The sequence below is a fragment of the Numida meleagris genome, chromosome 14 (assembly GCF_002078875.1).
Source record: "Numida meleagris isolate 19003 breed g44 Domestic line chromosome 14, NumMel1.0, whole genome shotgun sequence".
Taxonomy (NCBI): Eukaryota; Metazoa; Chordata; class Aves; order Galliformes; family Numididae; genus Numida; species Numida meleagris.
Genome location: NC_034422.1, coordinates 1,961,849 through 1,980,707, shown reverse-complemented (window position 1 = coordinate 1,980,707; position 18,859 = coordinate 1,961,849). Strand labels below are relative to the sequence as shown.

General features: G+C 48.0%; 1 protein-coding gene across 21 annotated transcripts in view; it reads left to right on the top strand.

Moving 5' to 3' along the window:
• FBRSL1 (fibrosin like 1) overlaps positions 1–18,859 on the top strand; it is a 431,679-nt gene that overhangs the window by 110,229 nt on the left and 302,591 nt on the right. For all 21 annotated transcript variants that reach the window (XM_021412376.1, XM_021412372.1, XM_021412375.1 and 18 more), the window contains exon 2: positions 4,964–5,164. In XM_021412376.1, coding sequence (XP_021268051.1) covers positions 4,964–5,164 — 201 coding nt within the window. The remainder of the gene's footprint in view (positions 1–4,963; positions 5,165–18,859) is intronic.

Genomic DNA, 18,859 nt, shown 5'->3' with positions numbered 1-18,859 from the left:
GCTGTGCAGTCTGTCTGTTAGCAGGTAGCAGGGAAGATGTGTGTAATTCTCTGCAGGGAGACACCCACAGGCTCCAGAGCGGGGATTGGAGGAGGGAGCCAAGCAGCGGCTTGCTTCCCGGGGAGCTGCTGAGTGTCAGAACAGTGCCAGTGCTTTATCCATCTCCTGATGGGTGATGCTGGAGAAGGTTTTTACCGAAAATGCGGCCAGCCATATGCTCACATTCAGGAAGGTTTCCCTGACTTCTTACATAAGACGTTTGCTGCATGCCTTCTTACTTTTTCTGTCCCCTACGTTACTGTTAAACACTCTGTTCTGCAAGAAAAAGAGAGGCTGGAGCTTTGTAAAAGGGCTGTGGGTTGAAATGCATTTAGAAGTAGAGAGGCTCTGAGATTCCCTCTTGCACTTTTTGGTGGCACTGCCTGAGGGTAACATCTGCCCGAGGCAGCGCTGCTTGGAGCCTCCCCGGCCTCGCAGCAAAGGCCTCCGTTCCCGCGGGGCGGCAGTGAGCGGCCGCTTGGCAGTGCCTGCTGCTCGCTCCTCGGTTCTTCGCAGGTGACAGGAGCGCAGCTTCTGCTAATAAATTTGACCGGTTCAATTACACTGAGTTTATTGGTTCACGCGCTTTTATTTTAAAGTTAAATTGTGTATCATAAACCTGCAAACCGGTGGCAGCTTCAAATGTCTTAACATTTCCAAAGCTGTCTTGTCAAAAAGCCATCTTGCTCCTGAGCTCAGCACTTGACAGGGTCAGAGCAAGCGTCATGCATTTTAAAAAGCACGCCCCAAACTCATCTGCAATATGTCAGCTAGGAAAGGAGAATTGCAGTCTAAGGTTAAACAAGCAAGGATTTCATTTGCAATCATTTTAATTGATATTGATTGTATTGCTTGAGTGTGGGGTCCAAGCAAGAGAGTTACTTCCAGCCAAGACTTTTTTTGCCTTAGAAAAAGAAGAAAAGCTTTAGTGGCACGGGCTGAGAGGCTCGGGGCTTGGGTTGTGCTTTAGTGAAGCTCGCAGGGAGCCAAGGGACAGGCAAGTAAAACAAATAAGTGTGTGTTGCATTACAGGAGCAGCACGAGCTTCCCCTCAGCAAAAGCAGCTACTTGTGATTTCTGCCTTATCCCCGCAGTCAGTGCCATTTCCATCAGCTTACCGTTCCTCTGCGATAGTGACCACTTCTCCCATGCCACGTTTCCATTTTATCCTTGCTCATTGTGCTACGTTTGCCAGTTGGCTGCTCCTCTTCTGTGCTCGTCTCAGAGGCGTTTTTCTCTAAAGTCCATTTTTTTCTGAATCTCTCTGATATACATCTACAGTGTTATCTTTCCTTCTGAATTACTGTCTCCTGTGTCACCTCTGTGTAATGAAATGGACAGCAGGTATCTCATGGCAGAGGTTGTGGCTGGGTCTGCAAAGCATTTCTTCTGCTTAGAAGGCACAAGAGAATTAAGTCGGCATTGGCTTCCGTGTTGCTGTTCTATAAACTGGATATAAGGTCAATAGGAATATTTAAAAATTAACCTAATTAAAAGAAAATCTGTTTCTGCTCATCTCTGAGCCAAGATCACTCCCTAATGTATTTGACAAACCCTCCTGCTAATTGCAGGGTAAAGGTGATGTAAGGATAGATGGTGCCCAGCTCCTTAGGGGCCTTCCTGCTGCAGTTTTGCTGAGAGTGGGAGGAGACAGAAGCGGGACAAGCAGGGTCAGTTTTAGGGACGGCAGTTCTCTTCTATTTCCATTGCACGGATCTTTCTTCTGTTGGCTGTTCAGTGGGATGTTTTATGTTTTTCAGCTTAAGGAGTAAGTGCTGGAATGAGAAGCCTGTAAGAGAGGAGCTGGAGGCTGTTCCCCTGCTGGGAAATCAGCCTGTATAACCTTTTGAAGTTGGCAGAGGCAGTCTGGCAGCAGCGGCTGCTCTGAGCCATGCAGTGTCCGGTGGGCCCTGGGGATGGGCATTGTGACCGGCTTGCTTTCGCACTAGGGCTGCAATCTACCTGGTGCTGGAGGACTGAGGCAAGCTGTTTTAGGAGTGCTAGGAGTTATTCTTGTCCTCTGCACCCTAGAGCAGCATGCTTGAGGTTTTTCTTCTAGCTGTGTGGTTTTGCACTTTCTTCAGGTCCTTGAAGCGTTCCTTCTCTCTGAAAGGCATTTAGGAGCCAGGCCTCCCCCTGCGCTCTCCTTGCTGTCCCTGAGCCGTGCAGGCTGGGAGGATTAGGGCAGAGCTGGAGCTGCACAGAGCAGGCACGTGGGGTGGCTGCAGCCGGAGGGCTCCCCGAGGGCTGCCTCTTGCTTCGTGATCAAACAGATGACACGGACGCCGCTGTGCAGAAATTGCTTGCTGTGGTGCTTCAGGGGTAAGGACAAGCTCATTCCAAACCGACGGCCGTGATCCCGCGTTATTCATAGCTTTATTTATCAGCCGAGGCCTGTGTGCCTTTGGAGACTGCAGCTGTGCAGGCAGCAGGAATGGGCTTTTTGGGAAGGAGTGGTCCTTGTGATGGAGGATGCCACCAGCTCCGCTGCAGAGGTGTAATGCACGCCTTTAGCCTGGGTCAAAATAGCGATGAAGAAGCATTTACTAAGATTTGATGGTAGCAAAATTTCACTGCGGGGTCTGTTTAGCAGAGTGGGGCTGCCAGCCTGTGCCAAGACGTGTCGGTGCCTCTCCACAGCCGCTGCTGTGAGGGTGTTCCGGGCAGCGCAGAAAGCAGCCCCACTGATGCCCTCCTCTCCACCAGCAGCTGCTGGGCTCTGTGTTCTGTGCCCCCAGGAAAAGTGAAGTCCTGAGAGCCACATCCTCTGCTGGAGCAGGGAGGAGCAGGGCCATGGGATAAGGTTGTTACAGGGCTGAGAACCATGGCTACTGCCCTGCATGTGCAGCTGAGCCTGGGGAGCTCCCTGTGTCTCCTAGCCACCATGGCAAGTGGCCGCCAGGGCCTGGGTCTTCATTCAGGGCTGCTTAGAGAGTGCTGGAGGTTCGTGGATACAAGTGGCATTGGAAGCAAGTGCCTCGTTGCCTTGGTGTCTTTCTGGCCCCAAGTGCGCTCATGGAATTAATTCTGCTAGTAGTTCAGTGATAAGGCAATGCTACAGCTCAAAACGAAAAGTGGATAAAAAGCCAAATTTCTAAGTAGGCAATTTTGTATGTGTCAGCAGAGGCAAAAATGCAGCTTTCTTGACTAGCTATGTGGGAAAATGAACCTCCTGAAACCTGCAGTGAATGTGCTGTGGGTGGCACAGAGGGAAGGTTCTCAGTAAGGCATTCCCAGGGCTCTGGTCCCCACGTGAAGCCGGGTAGAGCCGCAGTGCCTTCATTCCTGGTGCCTTCAGGTGGTGGCATTCCCTTAGCACTGCTCCTTACTCCCCCACCAGCGCCTGCGTCCTCCCATGCAGCATCTCTGCGCTCGCTGTCACGTTGCAGCTGCAGCTGGCTTTCTCAAGAAGCACACGCTTTTGGTGACTTCTGTTTCTAATGTTTTGCTGAGCATCAGTTAGCAGATGTCATTTCCATTGCACTAGTTTCTGATTAGTTACTAAAGCTTAGCGTTTTGATTTCTATCTCTGCCGCTTCCCAGCAAATAGGATGACATGACCTTCTTTAAGCAGCATCAAACTGCTGCTGTAGAGTGTTATCTCAAAGCTAGAAACCAAAGTGAGCAACTAAACGCTAATTTGTATTCTTCATTTCATCATTCGCAGCGAATAATGCCAGATAATCCTTTTCTTTGCTCTTTCACTAGTTATGGATTTGGCAAGCTGAGCTGTATTGTTGTTCTGAGGCAGTGCTTCTTATTTTAATTTGGGGGTGGAGGTGGGAGGTGATGTCTTTTGTTTTTTTGCAGGATGTGAGAGGAACTTGGCAGCCCCACAGAGCACCTCTGTGCCGGGTCTGTGGGGCTTCCACGAGCTCTTTCACGGCAGTGAAGGTGTGTGCAAGTTGTGCCGTGCGCTCTGTTCGCACAGAATGCAGATGCTGCTGATGAGATTGAGGCAGAAGTGAGGGGCGAGGCATTTGGAAGTATCCTCTGGCTAAAGTTGGCACGATTAGCAGTGCCTTTTGAGATGGTCCCTAATCTGATATAGGTTGTGTAAAAACATAAATTGGGCTAGAGAGTCATCAAGTCTTCCAGAACGCTTAATTTGATGCTTCAGCAGTTAAGGTATAGAGAAAAACGTAACTGGCTGTGATGAACTACTGCCTTAGCAATTTGGTGTATTGTTTCTTATGCTCTTTCTGTGTTGTGTGTTTGGAGGGAGGGCTCGATCCGTTGCCACCAGCAGTTGTGATTTCAGTTCTCTAAGATGCCCAGGACAGCAACAAGAATGCCCTTCGCTGACCTCACCGCCCAGCATTAATCACTGTGATGTGACAGACCAGCTTCCAGCTTGTGTTTAGCTTGCAGGTTATGGCTCTGGTTTGAGGCGGACGCGTAATGCTGGGATCTATTTGGCCGCTGTGATTTGTGCAGGTTTCATTGATCTCTGCTCGCTTATTGAATGCGCGTTGGCTTTCAAAGTGCATTTCCCCATGTGGGTGCTGCTGTGAACCAGAGACCGTCAGGCCCAAGGGGGGTCTGATACGTTCCTGTCTGAGATCAGACAAAACAGTAAAACCCATCTCTGTTTCAGATGAATGGAGTTAAATGCTTTCCTTCAGGATGCTGATTTGTTTAGGTGCTGTTGACGTATGATTCCCAAATTAATCTGAAGCAAACTCATTTTCATAACCAGTTCCGGCATCTCTGAAATTAATCAAACACATAGCCTGGAGAGTGTTCATCCTAATCTAATCTAAAATTACTGTTTGCATTGTGCATTCCTAATTATTCATCTTAAGCCGTCTCTGGAAAGAACACGCTGTCTTGTCTGTGCTTTTATTTAATATTTATATTGCTGAACGCTTAAAAGTAGTCTTAAAGAATTTAAAGGACTTAGTGTATTCTTTTTCCTTTACAGAAGGACATGTCACTAAAGCCTCAGGAGCGGAAAGAGAAATGGGAGAGGCATCCAGGCAAGAAACCTAGAGAATCTGAAAACTGCGTGTCTGCTGAGCCGAGTGAAAATGGCCATAATAACGATGCGGGGAGCTCCGAGAGAGAGGCAGAGAGAGGCAAAGAACGCGTGAAGAAGAAACTCCCGCTGAAGCTAACCAAACAGGTAGGGGAGTTCTTTCTCATCTGAGGTGACTGTGTTACTGAGATACTGCCCTGCTCCTAGGCTGGGGTTGCTAATGGAACGGCTGCTGAAAACAATGTCTCCCACAGGATTGCTGGGAAGTGGGGATAGTCAGTGTTGGAGGCGGGTTTCTTAAACTGAAATGGAAGACCGGGTGTTCTGAGTAATGCAGGAAGGAGCAGACCTCCCTTGTACCCTTTGAGAAAGTGCCGTAATTTGCACTGTGAGTTTGTGGCTCTCAGGCAGATCACAGCCTTCGTGGAGAAGTCCTGCTGGTGAATGTGCTCCTGGGAGTTGCAAATGTGAATGTCTCTGTCTCATGTGTTAAGTTCATGTGGCCCCAGAGGAGTACGCTGAGAAGGAGGGAATATCCCAAATATTTCAGAAGTTGGAAATCAGTTTGGAGGAAGTTGTGCTTTGGGGAGTCTTTGTGCCCTTCTAAAGTATGGTAGAGCATTAATTCATTCAGAGTTGTGGTGGTGGAGGGGATGATTCCAGAGACGTCCATCAGACCAGTGTGTACTGACCCAGGCAGCAGCAAAGGAGAGGCTCTGTGATTGGCAGGCAGCTTAGCACTTGCTGCTGCTCAGCACTGTGATCTGTTGGTGACTCAGTGCTCGTCCACCAGTTTGAAATGCACCCGGCACAGCAGCCATCATCTGTGAACACCTTCCCAGGTGTCCATAGCGCGGCGCCAAATGGCGGCTGCTGGGAAGATGGGTGTATTTGATCCCCAAGCATTTGTTCCAAGCTGAAAAGCATACTACGACAAAAAACTATTTTGAATTCTTCATGATGCAGAAAAAAGAGCCATTTAACCCAAGTACACCTTCTGCTCCATGACATAGCTTCTGTATGTGTGCCAGACAACAGAAGATTGAATTCACCATTGTATTGGAAGTATTTTTCTTCCAAAGGCTTTCAATATTTTAGAATTTGAAAGGATCAATGAAGTCATCTAATACAACCCTCTGCTTAACTTCTCCACCCTACCAGTCATTTGTGATTCCATCGTAAGATGCTCATTCAAAAGGGCTCATCATGTTTTACATTAGAAGCTCCGTGGGTCTGCTTATGACCCCACTCTTCTAGTGGCTGATTGTTCTCATTACGTTCAGGTTTCTTCATTTTAATTTAAAGAAAAATAATGGAAATAATTTACTGCAAATAACTTATGTCGATACGTTACTACTTTTCTGCTTGGAAACAGTTAGGTAGCAAATCATGCAACCAGGCATTTCTAGTAAAATATTTGCCAGGTTTATTTTCTTTTTAGCTCCCCAAAGTGGTACCAAATGTTTTGTTTTTGTAATTGCCTTTGTATATATAGCTGAAATATATCAAGTTTCTTGTTTGCTGTTGCTAGTAGTCAAGTGATTGGGTTTCAGTTCCCCCCTCTAGTTACAGGTGCAATGGTTTTGTGCACAAATATACAGTCTGTGCAAATTAAAATTACTTTTTATAGGGGTAAATAGATGTTCAATCTTTCAGTGAAACTGAAATGTGCAACTAAGATCCTTTCTTGACATCAAAAACCAGAAGTGGTAAGCATGCATTTCCCCAGAAGGCCTCGGGTCTGATACAAAATATTTAGAAGCAATAATTCTTTATGGTATGATTAGCTGCTGCTTACACTGGGATCGCGATAGTATACTTCATTAGTTCTTCTGGTTTCTGCCTCGTGAAGCTGTTGTGTCAGGTTTTTTTATTTATTTATGTGAAGAAGCCCCAGCAGCAGTCCAACAACTCTGGCAAAGCGCAGATAAAGCTAGCTCCCATTCCAGCACTTGTTCCTGGAGGACCCTACAGATTGTTGTGTGGATGCAGCTGGGTGTGAGCGTGGAGGCAAGGAGCACCACAGGAGGTCATTAGCTCCTGATTGCCTTCAAAATCTCTGTAGCGTGAAAGCTTGGCTGCAGTGAACGTTGCTTCATGAAGGGTTAGAGTTGTTCCCTCCTGCCTAAACTCACACTGCAGCAAGTTCAGTGCAGCTCAGGTATTTGTTATGGATGTCTGGGGGCAAGGTTTTCCTGGAGCCTGGGTGAGCCAGCTCCTCGCTGCTGCGTGGGATGAAAGGGCTGTTAGCAGGGACAGCTTCTGCAGGAAATACACAGCTGAGTCTTGGGAGTTGTGGCCACTAAGGATGTCGTGATGCTGCCTTACCTGCCTCTGGGGTGGGAGGCTTTGGCACGCTGGCCAGGTTCCAGTTTCTGCAATTATATTCTGCAGCCTTAGTTGACCAAATATTTGGATACTTTTTATTTCTGCTCTGAAAAATGAGGACGCTGCCGTGGCTGTGGCTGCCAGGTGTTCCTTCTGGCTGGCGTTCAGCTGCCATGGGCAGCAAGACCGGACGATTCATCTTGCTTCCATCCACGGCTTAACCTTTTTTTGTTTTGCTGGTGGGATGACTATCAAACTCACGAAAGAACGAGGAGTTTGCACAAAGAGGATAAAATAAAACCTGTGATGATTCACTCACTAATACTCTGCACCTCTTTAAACATGTCACACTTTGAATTCATCTTTTATTGCAAACGAAGCTTTTGGAAATAGTTTGTATTATGCTAGCTGATACAGCTGCGGAAACCAGACAAGTTTTCAGGTCTGTAAGGCTCCTGGAAGTAGCAGCAACATCCGAGGTAGACAAACTAAGGTATTCTTAGTTCAAACTAATTATGCAAGTGATATAGACAACTTAAATATATTTTTAATAACCACAGCTTCGCACCTAGGATTCTGGCATTTCCTGCCAAACTGTCTAGACAAATTGGCTTTCATACAGAGTTTTCTGGAGGTTGGGGGTGATTTTTGCATCTCGGGGTTATTAAACTTAGCTTTATAACCAATTTGAAAAGCTTACTGTAATTAATGCTAATTATATTGAGATATTGCTTAGAAAACACTGATCAATTTGCAGCTTTCCTTATACTCTCATCACTTCTCTTCACAATGCTACAGAATTGTCATCCTTTCTGAGCAGCCTCCTCTAATAAATCAAATTGGGCACTATAATTACAGCACTCTGCTAATCCTTGTACAGAGGTGCAAAGTGGTAAGCTGCTTTGAGTGCCAGGTTGTCTGCTTTGTTTAGAGAATTAGATTAATACTTCACTCCTTTTGACAAAACATCCGGATTCCTGTTTGCTTCTGAATATTCAGCTCTCTGTACCTCGGGCTATGGGGAGGGAGCGGCAGGAGCTAAACTGCCCTGCCAGGCTCCTGCTCCAGCTGCACGCAGGAATCTTGTACCCCTGTATTCCTGCCCTGTATTCCTGCTCCAGCCAAGCGGAGGGAACAGAGGGCGTTCCAAATAGCTGTGGGTCTTTCGGGCAGATGTGCACTGGGATTTGGGTCTGTTCTTATCCTCTTTGCTTGGAAAGGTGCTGACTGCAGCTGCTGCTGTCTGACAAAAGGCAACCAAACCACTCGAGCTGTGTGGTGGGGTCATGCTTTCTTGTGTTACGCTGAGTTGCTCTTCTCATTTTCAGAGAGCTGTCCTTTGAGCTTTGTGCGTCTCTCGTTGAGCCTTAGCGGAGCTGCTTTGCTCTCTTCGGCGTTGAGTTCGTGTTTGGAGTCACTGATAGCCCTGCATGTAGAACAGAGATTTCTCCCCGAGCTTCAGGACCTGTAGGCACTTTGCGTGCTGTCTGAAAGTGGGCTGGCCTCCCTCTGCACAGAGGAGCAGGGAGGAGTTGCTGATGCTTCAAGTGAGCTGTGCGGTTAGTCAGCCCGGGAGCCTCGCTGCGTTCTGAACGTGTTTAGATGTTAAATGCGGTTGGAATAACACTCTGTTCTGCAAATAGTCATTTGTCATGAAGATGACTGTCTTACACCTCCTCCTTCCTTTTCTCGCCCACCGTTTAGGTCACCCAAGATGAGAAGAGTCTCAGAGAAGCAGATGAGAGCAGGGTGCTGTAGCACATATTTCGTGCTCGCAAATAGCGTGCTGGGCTGGGAGCATGGGAGGAAACAGCAGGACAGCTAACGCTGTCACGTTGCTCCAGACGTGTGACATCTCTGTGATGTCCGAGGGGGAGGGAAAGCAGAGCTAGTTCCTGTGTCTCATTCACTCCCCAGCCTTCGTCATGCTGCTGACTGTTATTGATGATTAATGTGTAACGTTGGACTGGAACCACTAAATTACATTAACATGTTTGATTGCCTACTCACGTGCTTTTTCCGTGGTGCTTATCAGCTCGTTATCCGACATTCGTTGATGAATATAACACCCCCAGAAGAACACTGCTCCGGGTTACCGCTGATGGGAGCTGAAGGCTTTGTGTGAGGTCTTGTGCTAGGTCGCTTTCCATCCCAGGTGCAGACTGCTTCTTCTGATGTCCCGGTGAAAGCAGCTGATCTTGAAACCAGTCGTGTACCATTGGCCCCGTGCTGTGTGGTGGTGTTGCTGTGGAAGGGCAGTGGGACTCTTCCCAAGTCAGAGAGAAGCAGTCTGAAACCTGCTGGGCTAACAGAATAATTCTGTCGGCGTCACACTGCTCGTGCTGATGGGCAATAGGAGCATGTGGCTGCTTGAGTTTTATTTGCATGTTTCCAGATAAGGATAAACGGTAATTCTGGAACGTGGATGTGTCTTTGAAACCCCTGGTGGGCTGGAGGCAGTGTGTCTGGGGACCCAAAGGTGCACTTCTTAGCCAAGGTTCAGCAGCCTGGTGGGAGGAGTCCAAAAACAGCCTCTGGGGTCTGGAGAGGTAGGGGTGCTCCTGTCCCTCAGGTCTCAGTGCAATGCTCAGAGGCTGAATTGCATCTGAAAAGATCTAAATATAACAGCGTCTTATTCTGTTACCTGAAGTGTCTCAAACTGCTAAAAGCAAACCAATTCTAGAGAGCTAACTGGAGGGGAAAAAAACCTTGCCTTTCATGTGGGTTTTGGGGATTGGTTTGGTTTGTGCTTTTTTGGTGTTTGCGTTTCGCTGCTTTTGAATGCTGAAATTACACAAACCGGTTTCTTTTTGTTTCTAATTGATGCTACCCTCTTTGTTAGCAGATATTATTTAAATGTTCTTTGAATCTAAACAACAAAGCACAAGGGGAAAAAAAAAAAACAAAACATGTCCATTTTCTTTTCATCAGGAAAATGTTGCTTCATGTATTGCTTAAAAGCAGCATCCATTTCTGCTTTTGTAAGTATGAGACTTCGCAGTTTGGACATCAAAGCTCTGAACCAGTTAGTTTTAAACGTGCATTTGTGTTGGCTGGGAGGGCTGTGCTGGTGGGGCTCTGCTTCGGGCTCTGCCTCCCCCAGCCTCAGCCGGGCACAGGGCAGGCTGCACGGCACACTGCACTCAGCGGTGCCCCAGCACCTGCTGCCCCCCGCACCGGGCACTCTGCTGACTTCAAAGCTCCTAATGAGGCCGCAGTGCTGGGGGCCTGCCCGGGGGGGGTCGGAGCAGGGCCCTGTTTCCTGAGCAGGGCTGCGGGGCAGGCACAGATGGCCTTCCCCTGCTCCCGTGCGCTAATCTGCCCGCACTGAGCCTGCACAGCTGCCTGGGAAACCGCTGGGGAGGCACGGCACAAAGTACTGCAACGGGCATACAGCATTTAGTCATTAGGTTGGCTAATCCAGGGCCTAAAATCAGCCTCATTGCAGTCGATAGCAATCTGTTTGCACTGTCAGGAACTAATTTAAAAATCTGCTTTAAGCCCTGGTTAGGCACTTGGTGTTCTGTTTGCTGCATCAAAGTATGAGGGGAGCAGTGGGCATAGCACAACAGGGGCAGGAGGAGGAAAATCCTCTGTAAATAAATACTGGGTGTTCATGTCCCTAGTGATACCCCACTGTTACCAAGAAGCGCTGTTGTTTTGGCTAAATATATCCAAGAATACACAGAGATTCCTGAAGTCACTGCAAAGCCTTCTTTGCTACAGGAGGACCTTGTGGTGTGCCTTCTTGGCTCAGTGGTCCTTTAAAGTGCCATACGGACTGCAGAAAATTTAGAGCTGTGACACAGGTACCTTGCTGGTCAGTGGGTCGCAGCCAGTCTTTGCGATGTAGCATGGCTTCCTTCGCAGAGCTGTGTGACGTTATGTTTCAGGCACAGAGCAGTGCCATAGAACTCATGAAAGCTGGAAAATCGTAAATTAAGGAGACAGCGTTTATTGGAAGTGGGAGGGGAGGTCCCACTAGTTGTAGAACAAAACTGAAGCATGGTAACTTCTCTGCCTACAGTTAGATGGCTGACAGTGACCTCGGGTAGGTCACATTGCTTACATTCAGCCTCGAACTTTGGGCACTATAAGAGGGAGCAAAGCCACCTGGCTCCTCTCGAAGCAGCTGAGAGTGAATCTCGTTACAGTGGCTCCTTTGGAAAGGAAGAAATAAAAAGGAAATTTCATCGCTAACAACTTAGGTGGCATCGGACTGTAAAAAAGGTTGTTGGTGGTCATTGGTGACTGTTGTAAAAGGAGAGCTAAATGGTTTGTAATTTAGAGAAGGGGATTTAATTAGATGAAGTAATTTACAGGAAGCTATAACCACTTGTATCTTTTTCTCTGTTGAATTTAATTGGCTGACACAATGCACAAAGTCTATGTATAATGTATTTGTTATTGGGGAAGAGAGGGACTGCCACTCTGAGAGCACTGCTGGTGTATCTCGTGATCGGAGCGCATGGAGAAGAGTGGAGTGGGGGGGCTTTGCTGCCCTGTTCCTGGCTCATTGCACTGCGTGAAGGAACCCAGAGCTGGGAGGAGGCTGGCAGCTTCTCTGCTCCATGCCTGCGTGATGCTGGTGGGTATGGTCCGGGTATCCCAGGAGCTGTAGAGCCCTTGTGCTGGCTGTCACGGAGCTGCTGCAGAAGGGACTCGGTTACGAGCAGCTGGAGCATCACGGCGTTTTTGCACATTGCTTTTCTGACTTGGACAAGAAGCACCTAAAAAGTTTTTCTATTGTGATTTAGCCACCGACTGCCTGACGTTTTAGCTGGTTTGGTGTGAATGTTTAGCATCTGTTACCTACGGGTAGCCTCCATTCCTAGGCATACACCAATGGTCTGCAATAAAGCACGGTCTTTGAGCGGCAGTGGGTGGTGGCATGGTTCCTTGACTTGCGATCATCCTGTGATTTTTGGGGATGCTTGAGTATTTTTGCGAGAACTAAGCACAGCCAGTGTGGAATGTGCCCGTGCTTGCTGTTGGCTGTGGGTCTCCAGTTGTGCAGGAGGTGACGTGGTAGCAGCGGGGTGCTTGGGGGCTGCTGGGCTGTGCCGTGGTGCTGGCCCTGCTGGCTGTGGGGAGCTCTCGCCCCATCAGCAGCCTCAGGCGGCGTTACCACATCCCTCAGCTTCTCTTTGCTGTGTGGGTTCTTAAGGAGCTCATTTTCATGCTTCTGCCTGCTGGGTGGTTTACATGAGCTGCTGAGAATGTGCACAGCTTGAGCAAACACGTCTTTGGTTTGAAGACGTCGCTTAGGTAACACAAGTGCTTGCTCTTTTTTTCCTTAGGCCTTCAAGCAAGGTTACTGGTAGCTGTTCAGGTCAATGGCATTGCGCTAGTTATTTGGTGAAGTCAGTACATGGAACCCAGGGTGTTTTCTCCGGTATTGCATCTAAAAAGTCAAAGAATTCAGTAAAGCCAGTGGAGGTTTGTGATCTACATAAATGTCTCCCGGGCGTGCAGGACAAAGGGGTCCTAAGGGGCACGCTGGCATGTGTGTGTTTTTTGAACTCAAGAGGAAATATGCCATGGCTGTCAGTTTTTTCAGGCATTAGCATTGTACATCAGTTCTCAATTTTTTTTTTCCTGAAGTTGAGCCTTGAAATCAATTTATTCCAAAAACCAAGAAAAAATCCCAGCAAAGAGAATATTTCAGCTTTTAGGAATTAGACAAATTATTACTGTTATATGCAAAATTGCTCTCCCCCTTGGCCCTGGTGGCTTCCTCTCTGTTCTGGTTCCTTGCACTTGGAGTTGTTCAGGTTAGAAAGCAAAGTATTACTTGTCAGGGAGGCTGCTGGATTCTGAGAACTGGTGTTTAAAGTTAGTTATGTAAATACATGCAGGTCATTTAATTTAAAAACGAATCTTTTGGCTTCACCTTTCCCTCCGCATCTCACTGTCTTCCAGTTAAAGGCTTTGATTTAGGCACTAGGGAAAGGTGCACAGGCATGATTCTTCCTTCAGCGTGCCAATCTTGTGCAAGTTAGCATGTAAGACAGTAGTGGTTTTTATACTGCATTCTCTGATGTTTCCTCCTACGGCATCTCTTGCTTACTGTCACTGAATAGTAAGAACAAGGAAAAAAACCTTTCCAAGGGGAACCTTAACCACTGGAATAATGCTGATAAAGAATCCAAGGACAGAGTAAGGGATGGAGCGGTGGGGGCTGTCCAGCACGGCTAGAACCACTGCGCGGTGCTGAGCAGCCTTCTGGTGCTGCAGTGCTGCACCTCCCAGCAGGCGCTGCTGGCTCTCATCAAGCACTCTGCTCATTCTCAAAACATCTGAGTGGCTGTAGGGCAGTATTTTGTAGCTCAACGTGACGTTTATTGGCTGTAGTGTCAATCAGAGGCATCTTTTTGGAGTTTGTCTCCGTCCTTTAGCGTGGAAGGTGGAGATGGTTCAGCTGGTCAGATGGGTCTGCTCTGAAGAGCATTTGTAGCTTTAGTTTAGGAGAAATACGTACTTCCTGATCATTTATCAGCTCACACAAAGCAATTTCAGTGTATAGAGGTGAACGAGGATGGCACGAAGGAGCACAGCCATATTGTAAGTGTTACTTGAATTGAGTTTTTTAACTTGCGTCTCGTTTGTACATGTTACTTTTCTTCCAGATGCATACTGCCAGAACCAATCATGTAGAAGTAAAGAAGTTATTCTTTGCTTACAACCCGGTAAATACTCCACAAAGCAGAGCACGGAGTCTATATCCATGAAACCAAAACCCCGTTCTCAGAAGCTGAATCTGGCACTACCCTGCACGTGTCCTTGCTGGGGAGTGACCTCTGCCAGCGGGCTGCGGTGGCCTGATGGCTGCGTGCCATTTCATGTTGCTTCCCCATTCCCATCTCTTGTTTCCTTGCGACTGCCTCATTTTGTTCATAAAGCAGCTCGTAATTGAGTGTTTGACAAAGAAGTGTTTACAAGCTGTGTTTCTTGTGCATAGCTGCCTAGCTGAGGGGAATAACAATTTGGGTCTGAATTTCAGCCCTTCTTTGTCAGTGCCACGCCATCAGCGGTGGCGGTGCCGTTTCTGCTTAAAGGGAAAGGCGGACTGAGGTTGTGTCAGGGTTTGCCCTGGGCACAGGGGATGCGCTTGTGCAAAGCAGCTGGTGACTGCTTCTGCTGGGCCGTGCTCATCCCTTGTGCCGGTGTTGATTTTGGACGCCACCAAGGTATGTGCGGATTTAAACACGTGCTGACGTTGGGGTTTTTAGAAAGGAGCCTGCATGTTCATGTGGGGCTTTAGTCCAGCCAGGTGAAATGTAGAGACTGGGGCTCTGTCGGGCTTTGAGCTTTCTCTTCTCCAGCCGTTGTGTGAGACAAGCTGTGCTCATTGGTACAGCCAGAGTTCTGTCCCCGTGGGCTGGAGCCTACAGTGTTATCACAACAAAAGCCTTCTTTGGCTGTCCCTCAGGAGGAACAGGGCTGTAGGATCAAGCTTTGAGTTTGGGCAGTTGTCAGTGCCAAAAACCTTCTGCAAATGATGCCAGCTGGGCAGGGCGTGGAGGAACAGAAGCGATGAAGTTATGCATGGTAAGGAACAGCTCGGCCTTCATTTAGAGCCGTTACAGGCCACTTGCAAAAGGTGCTCTGTCTTCTGGAGTGATCTCTTAAAGGAGCTGCTCTCTCCATGTTTGCAGGAGATACCAGCTTCAGTCCCAGGAGCTGGTTGCACGAACTGGTGGGAGCACCTCTCAGTTGGTGTCACTGCTTGTTGGAGTGCTGTGCCAGTGGCAAGGTGCTGAATTGTTCAAGCCTTGCTTAAAGAACACCACATGGCACACACAGTGAGAGTCTTTGGTTTGTCCTCATGCAGAACAGCGTTGCAGGTGTTCTGTTAAGACATCTTTGCAGTCCCCTTAGCCTTATTCTGAATTATCGTTGTGCAGCAAGTAGCTGGGTCAATCAGGGCATGCTTTCATATGCCCATACAAACGCCAGCTCTTCCGTTAGCCCTTTTGCTACCCAGCATTCCCCCCTGCTTACCTGGCTTCTGGAGAGCAGAGGGAGAAGAAAAATGAATTAGTGTTTGCTTTTTTCCTTTCTTTTAGTGTCTGACAGCCTTGGGCCGCCTCACATAGGCGTAAGCCTAAGGCAAAGCCACAGGCAGAAGGGTTGCAGAATAAGTTGTACGGGATCTTGACAAATACCCAGTTGTTATTGTTTATTGAAACTGAGAACATGGGGAAGAATTGAGTTTATGAAAAGTTATTTCAGCTGGAAAAGGAAGAAAAAAAGTATGTGTCAAGAAATTAGCGGCGCTGTAGTTCCTGGAGGCCTGTGCTTTGTTTGCTCTGCCTTTAGCTGTAAGGGAAGCATCCCCACATGCTTGTTGTTCAGTCCCAAGCTGCTTGGGACAGCAGCTGCTGGGTGTCCCTGGGGCCACCCTGCCCCACCGGGCTGGGGGGCAAAGTGGGAACGCAGGGGGACACGTGTAAATTGGGTTGGCAAGAGCCAGCTTTGAGAAAACGTGCTTCTCTCTGCTGCTCGTAACTTGGAAACGCACACAAAAAGAAACCCAACATAAATTCCAGTAACCAGTTTTCCTGTATCTCCATTTTTCTGTTCTGGTGCCTCTTACAAGAACAAATGGGTTCCTTTAGCTTTAACAGATTTCAGCAAGCAAATGTGCAAGCTTCTGCAAGATGTACGCTGTGCTCCATGAATGGAAATTGGAACATAATTTCTAATCATTGGAGAGGTTTCCTCGTGTGGCATGGTTGAAGGGTTATTTATTTATTTTGGCAGGCTGTCTTTAACTTGCCTTGGTAATGACAGGAATTTCTACTGCTTCAGCTGTATTCATTTCCAGAAGGTGGATAAGGGAGACTTTTTGTTCTGTTCAGCAGCCCATGTGACTTGCATCGATCAGGTGTTTCCTGCAGTTTAAAGACCTATTGAGATGTATCTGCTAAAATAGCTCAGTGTGAAAAGGTTTATTAGTCCTTAAATGAAACAAAGGCTGTTAAAACAGCTACACAAATGAGAGCCCTTAGTTGACACCTAGTAAGCTTTAACAATAGCCGGTTCTGAAGGAATTAGGATGCAGTCAATACAAGTCCATCTTCTCCTTCTGTCCACCCCAGAAGTTAGGTGCTTCCAGTACTAAATTACATACATTCAAAGAAAAAATCTAAACACGATACAGCCTTTTCTCTATGAGAAGCTGGCTTTCACCTGGTAGAACTCCATAAGGAAGTAACTTTATCTGATAATTTTCTCTGAATTGAATAGGAATCTTAATCTCCAGCATGATGGTAGATAGTGTCCTGGGGTCTCTGGCTTTTTCCCTCCTGTTTCCAGATAGTAATTTTAAGTCCCATTTTCCTTCTCCTTCAGAAAATAATTCAATCCGAGAGGGGAGGGGAGGCTCTATTCTCCTTTGCAGTGCTAATTGGTAGAGTTGTTGGGGTTGAAGGATTTATTCTGCCAAATTTGACCACCCTATTGTTGGCAATGGCATAAATCCCTTAGCAGTTTCCAAGAGCTTGTGCTGGTGGGGTCTGTGCACCCTCTGATACTGAAGCCAACAAACCTTGCAGAAAGCTCCAGCACCTGCTGGGGGTGATCTAATGGTGGTATTCATCAGCATCCCGTGGTGGGGCTAGGTGTGAGCACTGAAGAAGTTTCACAGTTCAAACCTGGGGAAGGATCTTGACAGCTAACTCACCAGGCCTGTTTTCTAGCCTAAACATTTTCATAGTGATAAAGCTGCCAAAGGTCTTCCAGGGTGAAGAGCCGGTTAGAAATACTGAATGTATAATTTTGTGGCTTTCTGTCTTTAGTAGCTGGCTTCTCAGGAAGCTTTAGGAAGGAGTAGATCCGCTTCTGTATGCCCAAGGAAGGATTCAGGTATCCATTGCTCTGAAGTACCCCCACGTGGCTGTGCAGCATTGGGCAGGAGATGTGCAGAAGGCCTGGAGCAGTGGGCTTCAAAGAGCTGCCATAGCCCTGGCTTGCCAAGACAAACATTTTCTGCAGTTCAGTATGGAGTCATCCTTCTTCCCAGCAGTGGGTTTGTCTCTGTGCTGCCCTTAGCTCAGCACCCTGCCTTCCCTCCAGTGTAGCCTTGTGATCCCCTGATGCGAACGCTTAGGGAACCGTCGCCTCTCCCTTCCTGAGTGCAGGTATGCAGGGATGAGGCGGCAGGAGCTGAGCTGGTGGGCTCCAGCCCGTGGGGCCTCGCACCCCAGAGATGCCCCAGAGCAGAGGAGAGCGGCCACCTCCAGCAAGTTGTGCTGGCACAGCCGGCGTTGTTGGGTTGTGCATTCTGCTTTCTGAAACCAACTGCAGAATATTCCAAATTCCTAAAATTCTGTCTGCCCAGCAAAATAAGAGGGAAGCGTAGCATTAATAACCATGTGAATGGTTGCTTAATTTAGCAACAAGTTATGAATATTCAGAGGCATAGGCTTCTGCAGAGCGGAGGAACAGGAATGTAAGCCCCCGGGGCCGCTCGCTGCCCTGGGCTCGCCGCCCTGCCTGCGCGCTACCTGCGAGGGAACGCTGCAGGTGCACTCATCCGTGCTGCGCCCGCGCCTCCGCTTTGCTTTGGAGATGTTCCCTTAGAGCTGCTCATGTGGAAGTGGGACAGCCAGGCTTTGTGTGAATGCAAATGTGTGTGCATGTCTGTCAAGTTTACTCTCCCAGCTTAACCGTAATTCATTACATAAAGCCTGTTTGTCACACATGACTTTAAATATCCACAGGCCAGTCTCATTTAGTAGTTCAAATGTCTGTTTCCAAGTACAGCGAGGCAGGGGCTGCAGCTCACTGCGTGTCTCAGGGCCGCGGGAGGCTGTGCCTTGTGCTGGGGACCTTGCTCCAGCCCAGCGCCGGGCGTCCCTGACTTGTCAGAGGTTGCACAGCGAGGGAGCAGCTCCGCTGCCATCTGATACCGGGAGCCGTCTGTGTCCCAGCCTGCCGCTGATTTACACTTTCATCCTCCGGTACACATAAGTGCTGCTTGAATTAAGCTGTGACACATCTTCACACCGATGTAAAATCATTTCAAGTTAGACCTTGCAAAGGGAATGTCGTTCCCTCCGCAAACACCGCTTTGGTTTAATCCTTTCCCACCTGGTCCGTACGCTAGTTCAGCGCCAGTGACTAATGACTTACAATTATTGAGGTATCAATTCATCATGTCTCGACAACAGTGTCGCCTGTTCCACTGCATTGACCGAAGCCCTTTGCTAGCCAGCTAATGGGCTGCGGTCCTACTCTTTCTTGTCCTGTAATGATGGGATCCCTTGTACCAATTTGAATCCTATTAGATAGCAATTAATTTCTTCCTACTCCAAACTGAGGCTGAGTCAAGTGCTGCTCAGTGCTGGGCTTACACATGGGTGTATCTGAAGGGTGAAGTGCTGAGGGAGAATCCAGCCCGAGCGATCTTTTAAATCTGCGCCTCATCTTCCCCACCTCCCCTGACTGCAGTAATTAGCAAACCAAATTCTTTGCTTTGGGAGCACCAAAGCGAGCAAGTGGGGAGAA